This window comes from Ammodytes marinus, assembly GCF_949987685.1.
Source record: "Ammodytes marinus genome assembly, chromosome: 9".
NCBI lineage: Eukaryota > Metazoa > Chordata > Actinopteri > Uranoscopiformes > Ammodytidae > Ammodytes > Ammodytes marinus.
Window position 1 is genome coordinate 25914387 of NC_137213.1, and position 14812 is coordinate 25929198.

At 37.6% G+C, this 14812-nt stretch overlaps 2 protein-coding genes across 2 annotated transcripts in view; one reads left to right on the plus strand and one right to left on the minus strand.

Annotated features, from left to right (window-relative positions):
• Positions 1-2597, minus strand: part of ak5 (adenylate kinase 5) — a 66095-nt gene extending 63498 nt beyond the window's left edge. Inside the window, exons 1-2 of the mRNA XM_080034798.1 lie at positions 2344-2597; positions 252-438 (exon numbers count right to left, since the gene is read on the minus strand). Of these exons, the coding sequence (XP_079890924.1) occupies positions 252-438; positions 2344-2403 (247 nt within the window). The 5' untranslated portion in view covers positions 2404-2597. The remainder of the gene's footprint in view (positions 1-251; positions 439-2343) is intronic.
• Positions 2598-5058: 2461 nt separating this feature from the next.
• pigk (phosphatidylinositol glycan anchor biosynthesis, class K) overlaps positions 5059-14812 on the plus strand; it is a 30413-nt gene continuing 20659 nt past the window's right edge. The window contains exons 1-9 of the mRNA XM_080033681.1: positions 5059-5176; positions 5376-5429; positions 6287-6378; positions 6962-7097; positions 8290-8401; positions 8719-8815; positions 10280-10397; positions 12052-12162; positions 14405-14577. Of these exons, the coding sequence (XP_079889807.1) occupies positions 5111-5176; positions 5376-5429; positions 6287-6378; positions 6962-7097; positions 8290-8401; positions 8719-8815; positions 10280-10397; positions 12052-12162; positions 14405-14577 (959 nt within the window). The 5' untranslated portion in view covers positions 5059-5110. The remainder of the gene's footprint in view (positions 5177-5375; positions 5430-6286; positions 6379-6961; positions 7098-8289; positions 8402-8718; positions 8816-10279; positions 10398-12051; positions 12163-14404; positions 14578-14812) is intronic.

Genomic DNA, 14812 nt, shown 5'->3' on the forward strand with positions numbered 1-14812 from the left:
GGACAAACGTAGTTGTGTAGGAAAGGGAGATGTTCAGCTGCTAGCATCCTTACAGAGAAGCGCCAAGGAATATGTTCCAAGGTGTAGAGTCACGTAGTTGAGATAACATGTTTGAATAAACATTTTGGTCGACTTTTGTTTTGTTATCTGTATGACAGAGAATTAGTCAGCACACATGTTTTTATTTGAATTCTTAGTATGTCAGACGCAATTTTTTTTTTTACAGTGCATCACCTCCCTTCACTACTCACCATTTCTGAAGAGGGACCTGCGTGACTGTCCTCCATTGAGAGGAGGCAGGGACTTCTTCTCCTGGCCCACAAAAGTGTCCCACCGCACCCTGTCCGGTCCTCCCAGCTCCCTGGCCTTCTTCAGGCAGCCTTCCAAGTAGTCGATGGGGTCGTCGGGCCGGTAGTACATCAAACCTGTCAGCAGGCTCTGGAGAGAAAACAATGGAAGAGGATGTGATTTAGTGCAGAGGGTGAATAAGGGAGGAGATATATGTCTTTGTTATCATGCGTATAGTTCTCTATTACAGTGCCAGCCCGGACCCTAATGAGGTGAATTTATGGGAGTGCACACGCGTTGGTTACCTTGGCTCAACTCCACCAGGGTTGAACAAAACAGCTCATTTTTATCAGAAGCCCATGAAATTGGACTGGCAAAAATAAACACAGAACCCCCTGTCGATCTGTTATTGTCGTGGAGGAAAGCCAAACACTGTGATGATGGATGTGAGAATGAACTACACGACAAAAGGCACAAGTTCAGTGTGTGTTTGTGTGACATTTGTACAGAAGAGTGTTTGGGCCATGGGAGGGAAAAACAAATGAAAGGAGGACATTTTTTTCCTTATGCACCTTGAGAATAAAGTAGACATTTTGTGAAAAAAGTCAAAATGTTGAGAATGAACTCGACAGTTCAGGACTACAGGGAAGTTGGAAAGATGTTGACAGATTTGAACTTCCTGGATCTATAATAGTTCATAAACAAAACGTTATTAAAACACAAACGATGCATCTTTGCCATGTCATAAGGCAGACAATATAGGCTACAGACACATTTTTTTTACGGAAACCAGACATCCTCTTAGCTTTGACTATTAGTTATTTATTCCGGAAGTTCAAATCTGTCAATATTTTAAAAAAATGTAGTGTAGTCTTGAGCTGTTGAGTTCATTCCTCGACATTTTAACTATTTTCTCAAAGTGCAAAAAAAATAAACAAATCCCTTTCTCCTCCCTTGGCACTTATAATCCTGTGTTCATTTGTCAGCCTCGACTAAGAATGCTTTAAATTAAAAAAAAACCTTCCACCGGGACTTCCTACTTCATCTCCTGGGGTGTTCACTAATCTTTAATAACTCGGGCATGAAAACACAAAGCTCCTCCAGGCTGGAAACTAATTGAGCTGCTCATTTGCTCTGTTGATAATAAATACACATTTACATGAGAAGCAATTGTAAGAAGATAAATAAGACAGCATGTGGGCGTGTCACTTCACTGCTCAATGTAATTTTGACTGGCAAACTGGTAAACAAACAAAAAGTGATTGTTTGCATACATTAGCTGCACTACACTGGGATTAAGTCTAATTAAGTGGATGGGGCCAATCAAACGGATCCCCTCAGGAAAAGGAATGGCACTACGCCATCATTATATGCTTCTTAAAAGGAGACTTTAGGCAGGCTTACTTGTACTTTATAACATGTTTTACCTTTAGTGATGTAATATTCCTGCAGAGATATCTTGGGCTATTTCATTTGCCTATTTATTTTTCCTTCAGTTGAGCGACATTTGGTATGTTTTGCTTCAGTATTGGTTTATCCCTCTTAAACTAACTTAAAATATTCTTGTTGGTTCCGTGCCCAAGGGCTCATTTTCATTTTTAATTCTAAAAGAACAATGCAGTCTCAAGCCGAGGACAGTCAGTGCACTGGCTACTTCACGTCAATTGAAAGCAAATGATTATTATTATGCAGAGGGGTGGAGGACGGTCTGTTTGGCCTCATTACAGTTTGTGTCATTATACACACACATTACAAACTGTTTGAGGAGGCGGTTTAAAAAACGATTAATCATTCATGCAGACTTCCCCTTCTCATTTAAATCACAATTTTAATCAAAGGATGAATTCAGATACGCGCATATTCGCTTCTTTATCACACACACACACCAAATTGTACACGATTAAGCATCATAATAAAGAGCCCTTTTCTGTGACCAAAACAGCTATGTTGTAGCCTAATAATGCATGGATGAGTAACCTGAATCTTTGCGTAAATATCCCCCAGTCTTGCCAATATCTATACGTCGCCACGGAGCGCACAGACAGCATCTCTCACCTCAAAGAGTTGAGGTATCTCCCGCCGCGCCAGATACTCCTTGGCATCGTTGGTATTCATATCCTCTGGAATCACAACTTGTCCAGAGCGGGGTTATATTTATATGATATTTCCTCCTTTAGTTTCAGATGTCTCAGCCTTTTGGTAATCTTTGGTTAACGAGCGAACTCCAGACACTTTTCCCCTCAGCGCATTTTCGCCTCGTGTCGGTGTGTGGACTTTACAACTGGATTCCTGCAGGCGATGCCACCGTGCCACCCTCAGTCCTTCTCCTCTATGATGCGGTTGCGTGGCTCGTCCGTCTCTCCTCCTACAGCGCTCTACACCGCTCTCCGCACGCGCCTGGTCTACTGTGACGTTTGGGCAGTAGCTAGTTGCCTACTAGTTGCGCGCCGTGCCAAACTAACTAACTAACTAACTAACTAAATAAATAAATAAATAAATAAATAAATAAATAAATAAATAAATAAATAAATAAATAAATAAATAAATAGATAGATAGATAGATAGATAGATAGATAGATAGATAGATAGATAGATAGATAGATAGATAGATAGATAGATAGATATATATATATATATATATATATGATTTTATTCAGGACACATGAAGATCCATAGTACAATGTATAAAAAATAGAGTCAATACATAAATAACAACAAAAAGCACACCAATGCATGCAGATTAAAAAGAAATAAAATAAAAATAAAATAAGAGATCAGCATACAACACTTGCAGTATACAAAGATGCCCTCCAATGTCTCCAGAGTGTAGATGAGAACCTGACAGAGCTGAGCCCAGGCTTGGCCAATGCCTGAATAATACTGTTTTGTGATGCTGTCACTCTACATATAAAACGATACATCAAATTCCTAATTAAAGCATGACAGGTAGGCACACCAACATTTACAAACATTTGACTGGCACTAGACCATCTCGGTATTCTGAGAAGTATCCGCATTCCATCATTATACGCCACAGTTAGTTTTTTCATATTGCTTTTTCTGTAAGCACGCCACAAATGAGCAGTATATAGCGGAGTACAGAATGCTCTAAATAGCGCAACCTTTACAGCAGTAGAACACATGTTAAATTTACGTGCAAGCATATTGGCTTGACCATACATCTTACGACACTGTCTTTTAATGTCTTTATCATCTGACAAATCATTAACAAAATGGTGGCCTAAATACTTCACATCATCACATACTTTAAGAGCAGTACCAGATAAAAAGAAATCAGGAAATACCAATTTCCTGTCTTCTTTGCCTCTGACAATCATAATATTGCTTTTATTTGCATTATATCGAATATCAAAATCCACACCGTATTGGGAACAAACCTTCCTATCAAGATAGATAGATAGATAGATAGATAGATAGATAGATAGATAGATAGATAGATAGATAGATAGATAGATAGATAGATAGATAGATAGATAGATAGATAGATAGATAGATAGATAGATAGATAGATAGATAGATAAATAAAGTAGCCTAGGCTACTGACGCACGCCCCTACATCTACTTGATGTGTTTCCACTCGCTTACAATAATCCTGTTAACTTGCTGATATCATATGTGTATTTATGTTATAATGCAGAAAACGGCCATCCAATAACACTTTTTGGTCCTCTCTATGGAGTGCTTTGTGTAGCCTATAGAAAATATTGTATTTGTGGTTTTCCCTCATATATCCATTCAGAAAACAACAAGTGCAGCATGCGTATAAACCACATACACAAAGCATCCTTCATCAATCAATAGAGCTATACAACAGTAATTGATCTCCTTCCTTCTCATGTTTTTTTTTATCAAGCTGCCATTGCAAATACAACAACATATGTTTTAAGAAGCTCTGTCATAGAATACAACTAAATAGATTTTGTATCTCAACTTTTGCAATTTATTTGTAGAGCACAGTTCATACAAATGCAATTCAAAGTGCTTTACAGACTTAAACAACAAAACTGAAACACATTAAAAGTGAACACGTAAAAATATCACATCAAAAAATAATAAATCACATAAGGAATTACATATATACGGTAGTCGTAGGTTTTTTTTAAAAAATTGTGTTTTTTTAATGGTGGTCACAAAGATAAATATTGTAAATATATTTGTTTTCCTTTTTTAAACATGGTAATGAACGGTTCAGAAATAAAAATTAACCAAACAACCAGAGGAAAACAGGACTCTCTAGGCGGCTGGATAGAGACGTTGCAGGAGTTTGAACACATACAGAGAAAAATCAAATACAGTCACAATCAAGTCCAATTTGTAAGTCAATAAACTAACTGTGTGCCGTGATTGAGTTTGTCTAAAACCCATTTGTGCACTTGATGCTATTACTACTTACTCCTCTTGATTTAAGCCTGTACTTGTATTTGTTCCATCACTGATTAATTTGTCATAAGTCCATTAAAAGACAACATTGCAGAAACTACATGCAGATCCTGAGCATTGCTTAGACACACTGCTGAAAATATAGTTTTAAAGTTAGAAAGCAATAAATAATTGACTTCAAAAAGGAAAAAACTGACACTGTTTTATGATCTGCAGTACATGTCGGGGACAATTACCAGCTTGGACATAAAAGAGCACAAAATAGACTACCTTTTTCAACCAATTAAAAACTGATCATATCCATCCACATTCTCCACATTCCGAAGCTTTTATTTTGAAATGATCTACCGGAAGCGCTTGCTGGGCGGAGCCACCGGTTTCCACTTCCTTGTTGCTAGCACACAGCTAACAGTGCTGCACAATGAAAATACTCACTTTATTCAGCTTTTTCTCCTCTTACTTATTAGCGAACAGCAATAATATTGAGGTGAGTGTATATCCTTTTACACGCACCTGCGAAAATCCCGCCTATATGCTTGTTTAATGATAATATTTGCTTGAAATGTCATTTTCATATTAGCCTTCTGAGCTGTCAAATGGCTTCTTTTTTTATGTCTTGTGGCTCATACAGACAACAATACGCATATTTATTTGATACTTGTCATTCAATTGTCATTGTTTTTCAGGAGAGCGCAGGGCAGTTCTTCAGCAGTGGTCACACCAATAACTGGGCTGTTCTGGTGAGTATTTATTGATTTTACAGTTTTTGAAGGGACACAATGCTATGGAGGAGTCGAGGACCAGCAGATTTTTAATCAGGCTAATTGTGCGATTTATAATAGAAATTCATACATTACATTGTATTGTGTTGTACTGTATTGTTTGTATTAACATATAAATAAGTAGACTCGATTACCAAGTGTTTAATTGATTTTTATATTAATGGGTGCTTCATAAATACAATACTGTTCAACATATTAGGTTAGGATAAAGGTATATATATATATATATATATATATATATATATATATATATATATATATATATATATATATATATATAGACAGACATTATACCCAGAATATACAATACAACAGTGTAAAATAAATAATAGAGATTCAGTCATATACTTATGTGGGAAGGAGAAGGTGGTCGAGAAATAATTATTTATTGAAAGCAAAGTCATCTCTTCTTTGGGTATGGCTGGGTGTGTGGGAGGGAGGGAGCCCCCCGGCTGTTATTGCATGCGCATATATCTGTGTGTGTGTCTGAGGGCGGATATTGTATTAAGCATTTTGTGCTACATTTGCTTGTATGAAAAGTGCTATACAAATAAAGATCGATTGATTGAAGCACTTAATGGAATAAACTGCATTCAACAATAGACTGAATAACATATACAACAATATACTCCATCAATTATTTTGATGATGTTGTCAACGCGTATTAATTAATATTACTATTCATTTTTCTGGGACTCTTGTGGTCCTTCATAAACTGCATGCTAATTGCTTATCTGCATTAAAGATGGGAGCAGCAGAAACATGCTTTTACCTGATTAACCATCACTTTCTCCTCATATGTGCTTGATACTCAGGTGTGTACATCCAGATTCTGGTTCAACTATCGTCATGTGGCCAACACTCTGTCTGTCTATAGAAGTGTCAAGAGGCTGGGCATCCCTGACAGGTAACTCTTTCTGTCCTTATTAGGACTCATTTATTGTGTCATCTTTAGATATTCTATGGTATTTTTACTCTACATGTACAGATGGGTATTAGATCTTTTTATTCATGAGATGTTGATGTTTAGGAGCAGATATAAGCCTTTTGTTTAGAATGTTAACATGTGTTTATAACAGGGTTCCACTTCCTACATACCCATAAAAAGGTCTTGAAAGGCATTGAATTATTTAATCTAAGATAAGTCCATAAATGGTGTTAAAATGTCTTAAATCATCATTTCATAAAAGTTATAATTGCTAAGTTGTTGCCCTTAATAAAAAGGTTGGAGGTTCAACCCATGGCTGTTCACATAACAAAGCAACCATAAGTGAAACACGGAACCCTGATTTTCCCCTTGTGTGTTTGTCTATGTGGAATTTCGAATATAAGGACAAAATCATCCTAAAATTGTCTACTAAATAAATATATTTTTTTTTTGTGTGTTTATGTTATTTAAATACGTAACATAACACTGAACAGGTCTCTGAAAACCTCAATCCTTTGACTTATTTTCTAAATGTCCCTTTGTTGTTTTTCTGCTTTTCCAGCCACATAGTTCTCATGCTGGCCGATGACATGGCTTGTAACCATAGAAACCCCAAACCTGCCACTGTGTTTAGTCACAAGAACATGGAGCTGAATGTGTACGGAGACGATGTGGAGGTGGACTACCGAGGATACGAGGTAACAGTGACGCACATAAAACTGTCAAAACAAGTTCATTTGAGGAGGAAACACGTCTCTAACTCTTCAGTACATTTATCATTGGTCTAAGGTTCAGTATCTTAAAGGCTGAAAAGGGCAAAAGCCAATTTTTTTTATTTTTTTTTAAAAATCTTGAAATACATTTTCATAAATTGGAAGAAAAGTAAACAGCTAGTTTCCTCTCAGTATGTATTTGATTCTAAACTGACGCAATGTGTAAAAGTATATAGCGCTACATAACGTGGTAATTAAACAAGTCCCAAGAAGCACACAGCAGTGTTTAGTGATGTTGTAAAGTATATGTTCTGACCTGCTCCCCTTGACTACCAGTGATTGAGCTAAGCTAACCTGGATGAGCCAACTTTTCCCATTTATACAGCAAGAATTCATGCACAATTACAGGAACGGTTTCTGTCACCTTTTGTTGAGCCGGAGAGTGAGGCAAAAAGCTTAACATTTAAAATGTTGAACTATAGTAAACCAGAGACACTGATTTATTGCAGTGGTCGATCCATTTTTTTTTCACAGAACTGTATGTCTTGCCAGCTGCAACTACTAAATAACATCGCTCAGTGGACAAATATTACAAAGGGCACAGGGGAGAATTGGACCAGGTTACGGTCAACACTGTTTGCTCTGTTAGTTGAGCAGAAAATGACTTGATATGAACCTCATTGTTAAATAAAGGAGTAACCGAGTGGTGTGTCCCAGTCTTTATCAACCTTTGGTTTTGACTATTGACTCTGCTCTGTGATGGTCGTTAAATATGAATAAACACTGCGCTGTCAAGCTGATAACAATGAAGAGAAAAGACACAATGAGTAATTGATTTAAGATAGTAACACCAGTGACCTTATACTGACCCTAATAATGCAGATGTTAGTGTTCTGACTGGTTACAATTTTCTTAAGTAAAGTGGTTAATTTGTCAATTTAACGCAAGGCAACATTGAAATTTGTCTTATCGCATATACCCTCTCACACCACACCCACCCTCTTTCATCTAGGCCATCCTACCACCCCCAGTGAAATGATGTCCTTTTTTATAGTCTTAATCTGTTCGCTGATGTATTAAACTTCTATCTATCTATATGTTATTTATCACTTTGAATCAATGCTAGGTTAGGAAACACGTTGCCTTTTTTATACCCTGTCTGTCTTTTCTGTTCCAGGTGACAGTGGAGAACTTCCTGCGTGTTTTGACAGGGAGGTTGCCGCCCAGCACTCCGCGCTCCAAACGCCTTCTCTCTGATGACCGCAGCAACATCCTTATCTACCTGACAGGTGATTCATATACAAATACAACCTTTAAATACTCTACTTATGCTATTATGTTTAATCAGTTTGTGATTTTAGTTTAGTGATAGGAATCTCCCCCAAAATATATAACTGTGTTATAATGTTTAGATTAAATGTTTGTTTCATAAAAATCGTATGTGATGTGATTTTAAAGATAATAATTCTTAATATTTCCTTCATCTTGTGATGGAATTTGTAGGACAGTTTCAGTTTTTAGTCCCACATGATGTGTAGCGCAGTGCTGCCAGCCCTTTCCATGTATCCTGCTATATTGCATTCTATATCACATATATTTTGAACAGGACATGGCGGGAACGGCTTTCTGAAGTTCCAGGACTCTGAGGAGATCAGTAACGTGGAACTGGCCGACGCTTTTCAGCAGATGTGGCAGAAAAGAAGGTAAAAACAAAACTGCAGAATGATATTAAAAAATATGTGATGTAACATTTCTGCAACTGCAACTTCACTACCCTTGGTCTCTATTTCCCTTTAGGGCCAATTAGCTATCCAAACAGACTTTTAATGACATGAAACTATGCAACCTATGAATATATGAATCTGTGTGTTGTTGTTTTTTTGTTTATGTAAATTGCCGCTTTAGGGAGTTACAGTATACACTGTTTTGTTGCATGGTGTCTGTCAATTCTGATTTTTTTTACCAAAAGCTGCAACAGTATCCTGGAGTTAAAACATTGACTTTTTTCATTCCTTAACTTAACACCAGCTTGAAATACAGTTTTGGCTTACCTCCTGTAGGTTACACTTCTCTTCTGTGTGATCAGTGATTTGAATTTGACTAGTTTCCAAAGATGCCCAACTTGTTAAACTAATGTAAAGCATCATATTACCACCATAGCTTCAAAAGGTTTACTGTTAAACAGATACCAATACACCTGCTTACACAGGAGAGATTGTCCTCCTACACCACAGTGCTTTTCAAGGTGTTCGTGAATTGCGATACACTAAAATATCAATCCAAAGCGTCTGCCACCAGCTCCTCTTTTGTCCTACAAACCCCGTCAATAGAGTGTCTGGGTTACTGGCTGCTAGATAAAAGCTTAGCGACGCCTGCTTTGATGCTGATGTCATGATTGCATGCTTGGACTGCCATACTACAGTCACCACCATAGAGACTTGTTGGTCGCCGTCCTTCGTTGTCCCCAAACGACCTCAGTTCACTCAACTCGGGTAGAAAAGACTCCTAATATTTTTAACAGAGAAAGAAGTTAAAGGTACAGTCAGCCATTCTGAAGAATACTTGTTAATCAGTGAATATCTCCTCACAATCTGCTACCTGTCCATACTGTGTGTGTGCTTCGGGAAAAGTTAATGTTAATACACAGCCTAGGCCCTTTGAACTGGTATGTAAATAAAGGATACATAAACAAAGGGGGACCTTAGCTGGCAGCATGCATGTTTACAGAGCCCAGGCTGTGTATTAACACTGAATTTTTTTTTCAGCACACACACACAGTATGGACAGGTAGAGGATCGTGAGGAGATATTCACTGATTCCTACAAAAAATTATTTTGACAACAATCGTTCTCTAGAATCACTGACTCCACCTTTTAACTTGACATTTCTCTAAAACAGAGGAAGGAAAGAAAGGGCCAAGTGAGTAAGTGTGTGCGTGGGCGTGTTGCTTGGAATGACTGAATGAAGCTGTTGGTTTTTCTTGGTCACCATGGCAACTGCAGCGTGAACGATGGTTAAAAGGTTTGTGTTATATCAGGTTTTATTGGAAGAAATTGATGAGTGGTATGCTGGCTGGGTCTTATCTCGTTAGTATTCATTGAGAATGTACATTATATCCTCTGTGTGTGTGTGTGTGTGTGTGTGTGTGTGTGTGTGTGTGTGTCCAGGTACAACGAGCTTCTGTTCATCATAGACACCTGTCAGGGGGCCTCCATGTACGAGAGGTTCTACTCCCCTAACCTCATGGCTTTGGCGAGCAGTCAGGTCGGAGAGGACTCCCTGTCGGTATGTTACCTGCTGCTGGCCTCATGTGAACCAGAGAAATTGAAAATCATTCATCAGCTTGTCAAGTTTTTTAATAAGCGGTGTGGTTTTAATTGCACATGAACACCGAGCTTGGACACCATGGTGGTTATAAACACTCAACCCAGAATACAAATTATCCTTCGCCTCATATAACCCCTCGAATTTCTGCAAATTGGAAAAGAATTATGTAGTATAATGTCCCTTCCGGTATATATAAAATATCTATTATCTAGCCAACTATCCAGCTGTTTATCTATAGTGCATTGAATTGTGGGTTTGTAAGCAGAAAGTAGTATACATGCTAGTGAGGACACAACTTTTTACGCTCTGTTGTGACTTTTTTCAGGACACTACTGGATACATTTACAAACTCAGAATTCAGACACTCAAATAAACTAAAATGTGGGCAGTACATGTTTTGCACTAGCCTATATCTTAAATAGGCAGTTTATTGGACTCTATAGTAAATAGACTGTTTTTCAGAGTCACAGAGCATTGGTTCAGAAATTACTATGAATTTTTGAGCCGGTAAATCGCCCCCTGTTGCCGGGTGATAACGGAATGCTTGAGACAGACATAGCAACAGTAACCAAGGGGGTTTGATTTACTGTGGATACGACTTATGTCTTATCCTCTGAATACTTTGGGTTTTGGTTATACATATTTTTTTTTCTCCTTTTGACATCAATTTCGTCCTCACACTAACAAATAACACATGTGTCACAGTTTGCCTCACTAATTGGGCGTGAGGCACAAAGTGGTTTCATTTGAAGACAAGTTCTCAACATATTTTTCCTTTCATGTCACTACCAAGCAATTAGTGTTAGTGCTACTCTTTTCATTCTGACATCATCTCTGAAGCATGAGATATATATAAACCACTGTGTAGTTTATAATGTAATGGAAGTCCCTCACTTTGACATCCTGTCACCACTACTCACTTAAAGGTGCAGTGTGTAATATGACATCATCAAGAAAGTTCTACAAAGTTCTAGAATGCAACGCTCCCTGGGTAACCCCACCCCTTTTGAATAATAACAGAAGCTACAGTGGCCTTCAAGGACAAGAACAATTCTAATTTCTAAACAATGCACCTGATGACATTCCAACTATGATGCTTTCAATATGGCGGCCATAGGCCTTGGTCCAAGATATGCAGAAATATGGACATATATGAGACCCTTTCTAAGGGGAAAAATAATAATTCTAAAAATGTTTTTCAGCTATTATGCACTAAATTAAATGTACTTATGGATATTATAATTACTTTCTACAAAATCTGCTAGGAAATAAAACCCAAAATTCTACACACTGCAGGTTTAATTCAATTTTAAGTGCAGTTACAAAGTTTGGATTTCTCTGTGTGATCGGCAGCCTATAGGTTTCTCTCCATTTTATGAATGTGTCTCTCAGCCAAAGACTTTAGGCATCAAAACAAAGTGAAATATTTTTGTTGTGATGTACCTGAGTTGAAGCAATTCATTTTCAGTGATGACACATGACTTGTTTTGATCATTCTGAACCAAAATAATAAATAAAAAATACCACCAAAGAACTTGTGCTGATGATTGTTAGTTGGATATTAGATATTCAGTATTCTTAATTTTTTTTTCTCACTCTTATTTTTTTCTAGCACCAGCCTGATTTGGCCATAGGAGTCCATTTAATGGACCGTTACACCTTCTACCTGCTGGAGTTCCTGGAGGACATCCACCCTGCAAGCAAAGCCAACATGAATGACCTGGTGAGGATCTGTTTGTGTGTTTGCATGTGCACGTCTTTTAACCAACGTCAGAGAGTATAGGCCTACATGTGCCCCATAGAGCAGCAACTCATTTATTATTATCAATTATATATTTTTTATTAATAGATTAATTGTAAAGCCTCTTAAAAGTCAGCACAAAACCTACTATCCAAACCTGAAGGGATTCTCGTCAGATCACTGATATAAACAGTTCTGCATTTTTTTAAATTGATAAATAACAAGTACATATTAAATTGACCATGTACACAGCTCTGCAAATACACCAAAATGTTTGTGTCACAATTAACATTTTAAAAATTTTAATTATTTCAATTTGCGATAAAATCTTATATCCACCTGGCATCACTACATTAGATTTTGGTCAGACAACACAAGCAATTTGAAGACCTCAGTTTGGGTTCTGAGAAATTGTGAGTGGACCCTTTCTCTTAGGATTAATCAACTTAAAAAATTAATTCTTAGAGTCATCGTAGTCATAATACAACAGTTATTAAAGCAGGTTGCATTTGTTGTGCCCTATGGACTGTGGTAGAGGGACTGAGCTTTTGTGTTACCTACAGCATTGACACCCTACTATCTGCCCTCCACTTTTGTTCAGGTTTTACACAGTTTGTAGTCCGAAAAGAAGCAACATAAAAGTCACACAGGGCTCTCAGGGCTCTCTTGCACTTAAAGCAGAATTTTTGATATTGTGTTAATATTGTTGACTTTTTGATGCACAAGGCTGGTGGTGGTGAGTAGATGCTGCTCCAGGCCATGGCTCTATCTCAGCAGCACCTCCCTTTTCATCCCTTTTAGATGCACTGGTCCCTAAAACCGCTCCCTATCCCCCCCACTCCCCACCACCTCTACAGGAGTTGCAATCAAAACACACCTCAAATCCTCTCTCTAGCTCTCAGTCTGAGCTCAATGAAAGCTCTGAATAAAGCTTATTATTCTTTCCAATTTCCCCCCTTTCTGAAAATGCAGCCTTTGTTCTTCTTCTATTTTGGGTTAACGATCAATACCATAGATTCCCCAGACCAGCCCCTTAGGTTTTTTTTTTTAGATTATTTCTTAATCCAGTCTGCAATGACTTGTTCTTTGATGAACCCGAAATTGCCTCCACCTTTCTAACTAAATCCTTCGCCAGTCCTGTGTTATTTTTAGCTGAAACAGATAACCTTCACCTCGGTTTAATGGTTTTATTATACTTTCTTTCAAACAGAGACACACAGTCAGATACAGGGGACCGATGAATCACACACTTTAAGAGGATTAATCCACAAGTGGTCTCACACCAGGCACTGAGAGAGATTTTTAATTTACAAATACATAAACAAATGTCAGGTTCCATGCTTCTAATCTTCTTCACACACACGACACAGTCGCATATTTTAACACCTCCCACTTCAGCGCTGGCTTTGTACCTCGTTATCTGTGGAATGAAAAGTAAGAGTAGCAAAAAATTTGACGTGAACTGAGAACTGATTTCTTTTCAATTCCGATCTAGATTTTGATGGTTACAAAAATACCAGTGCTCTTTTCTTGAATATGATAATTTTCATAGTTTTTATTAGTTTTATGTGGAAGGTTACATGAGGCTGTAGTTAACCACACAGCACTTCTTATTCAAAGAGCAAAAATACACAAAATGCATTACATTTGAATGTTTTCCCCTGCTATTCATTTGAACAGTTTAGAACTGTTTCCAACACATGTTTAAAAGTACAATAAAATAATTTCAAAGAGTGCAATCCAAAATTTTAAATTCATTCTTAAGGTTTTTCAAAGTGAATATTTGAAAGTGCAAGAGCTGTGAAGAGAAATAAACCTTGAAATCTAAAAGAAGCAAACCCCAATCAAATACTTAAAAACTAAAAATGGCCGCTTTTTGAAGTGAACCGGACAAATCAAGTTGGTCTTTGTTAATGCAGCTGCAGCGACTGTGAATACACCTTATTTAAATCCAGGAGAATGTGGTGGAAAGGGACCTGGATGAATTAGTCTATTGAATATGAATCTATGGGTGGATTGGTGACGTCAGTCTCCTGCCCCCTACCATGCAATTAATGATTTTATGTAAAGCCTGTGACAGTACCAATATTTGCAGTATTTTCATACTTGAAATGTTTCTTTTGGTTTTGTAGTGGGTGTCTCTCTAGATTTTCAAAGTTGACTGTGTATGTTGCATATTTCTAATTCACTGCCTGTGTGTTCTTCGTGTTTCTTTCCTTGTCAGTTCAAAGTTTGTCCCAAGAGTCAGTGTGTGTCCACTCCGGGCCACCGTACTGACCTTTTCCTGAGAAAGCCAGGGAGTGTCCTCATCACAGATTTCTTCGGTAGCGTCCGCAAAGTCGAGATCACCATGGAGACCATCAACTTGACCGAGCCCATCAAGCAGGTGGAGCATGAGTAAGCTGACTTTATTTATTCATGGTTTTGTCTTCAGTGTATAATGTTTTTACTCAACGTAAATTTTCTCACCACTGTAACGATGATATGAAATTGGTCGAATAGTTTATTTTTCCCTCTTGGATTATCTTTCTAATGTCAAATAGTAGTTGAGAGGATTTACTGTGCTTTGTTTTCTACCTAAAATGTTTTCTACCTAAAATGTGTGTCAACAAGTGTTTTCTCCATGGTCTTG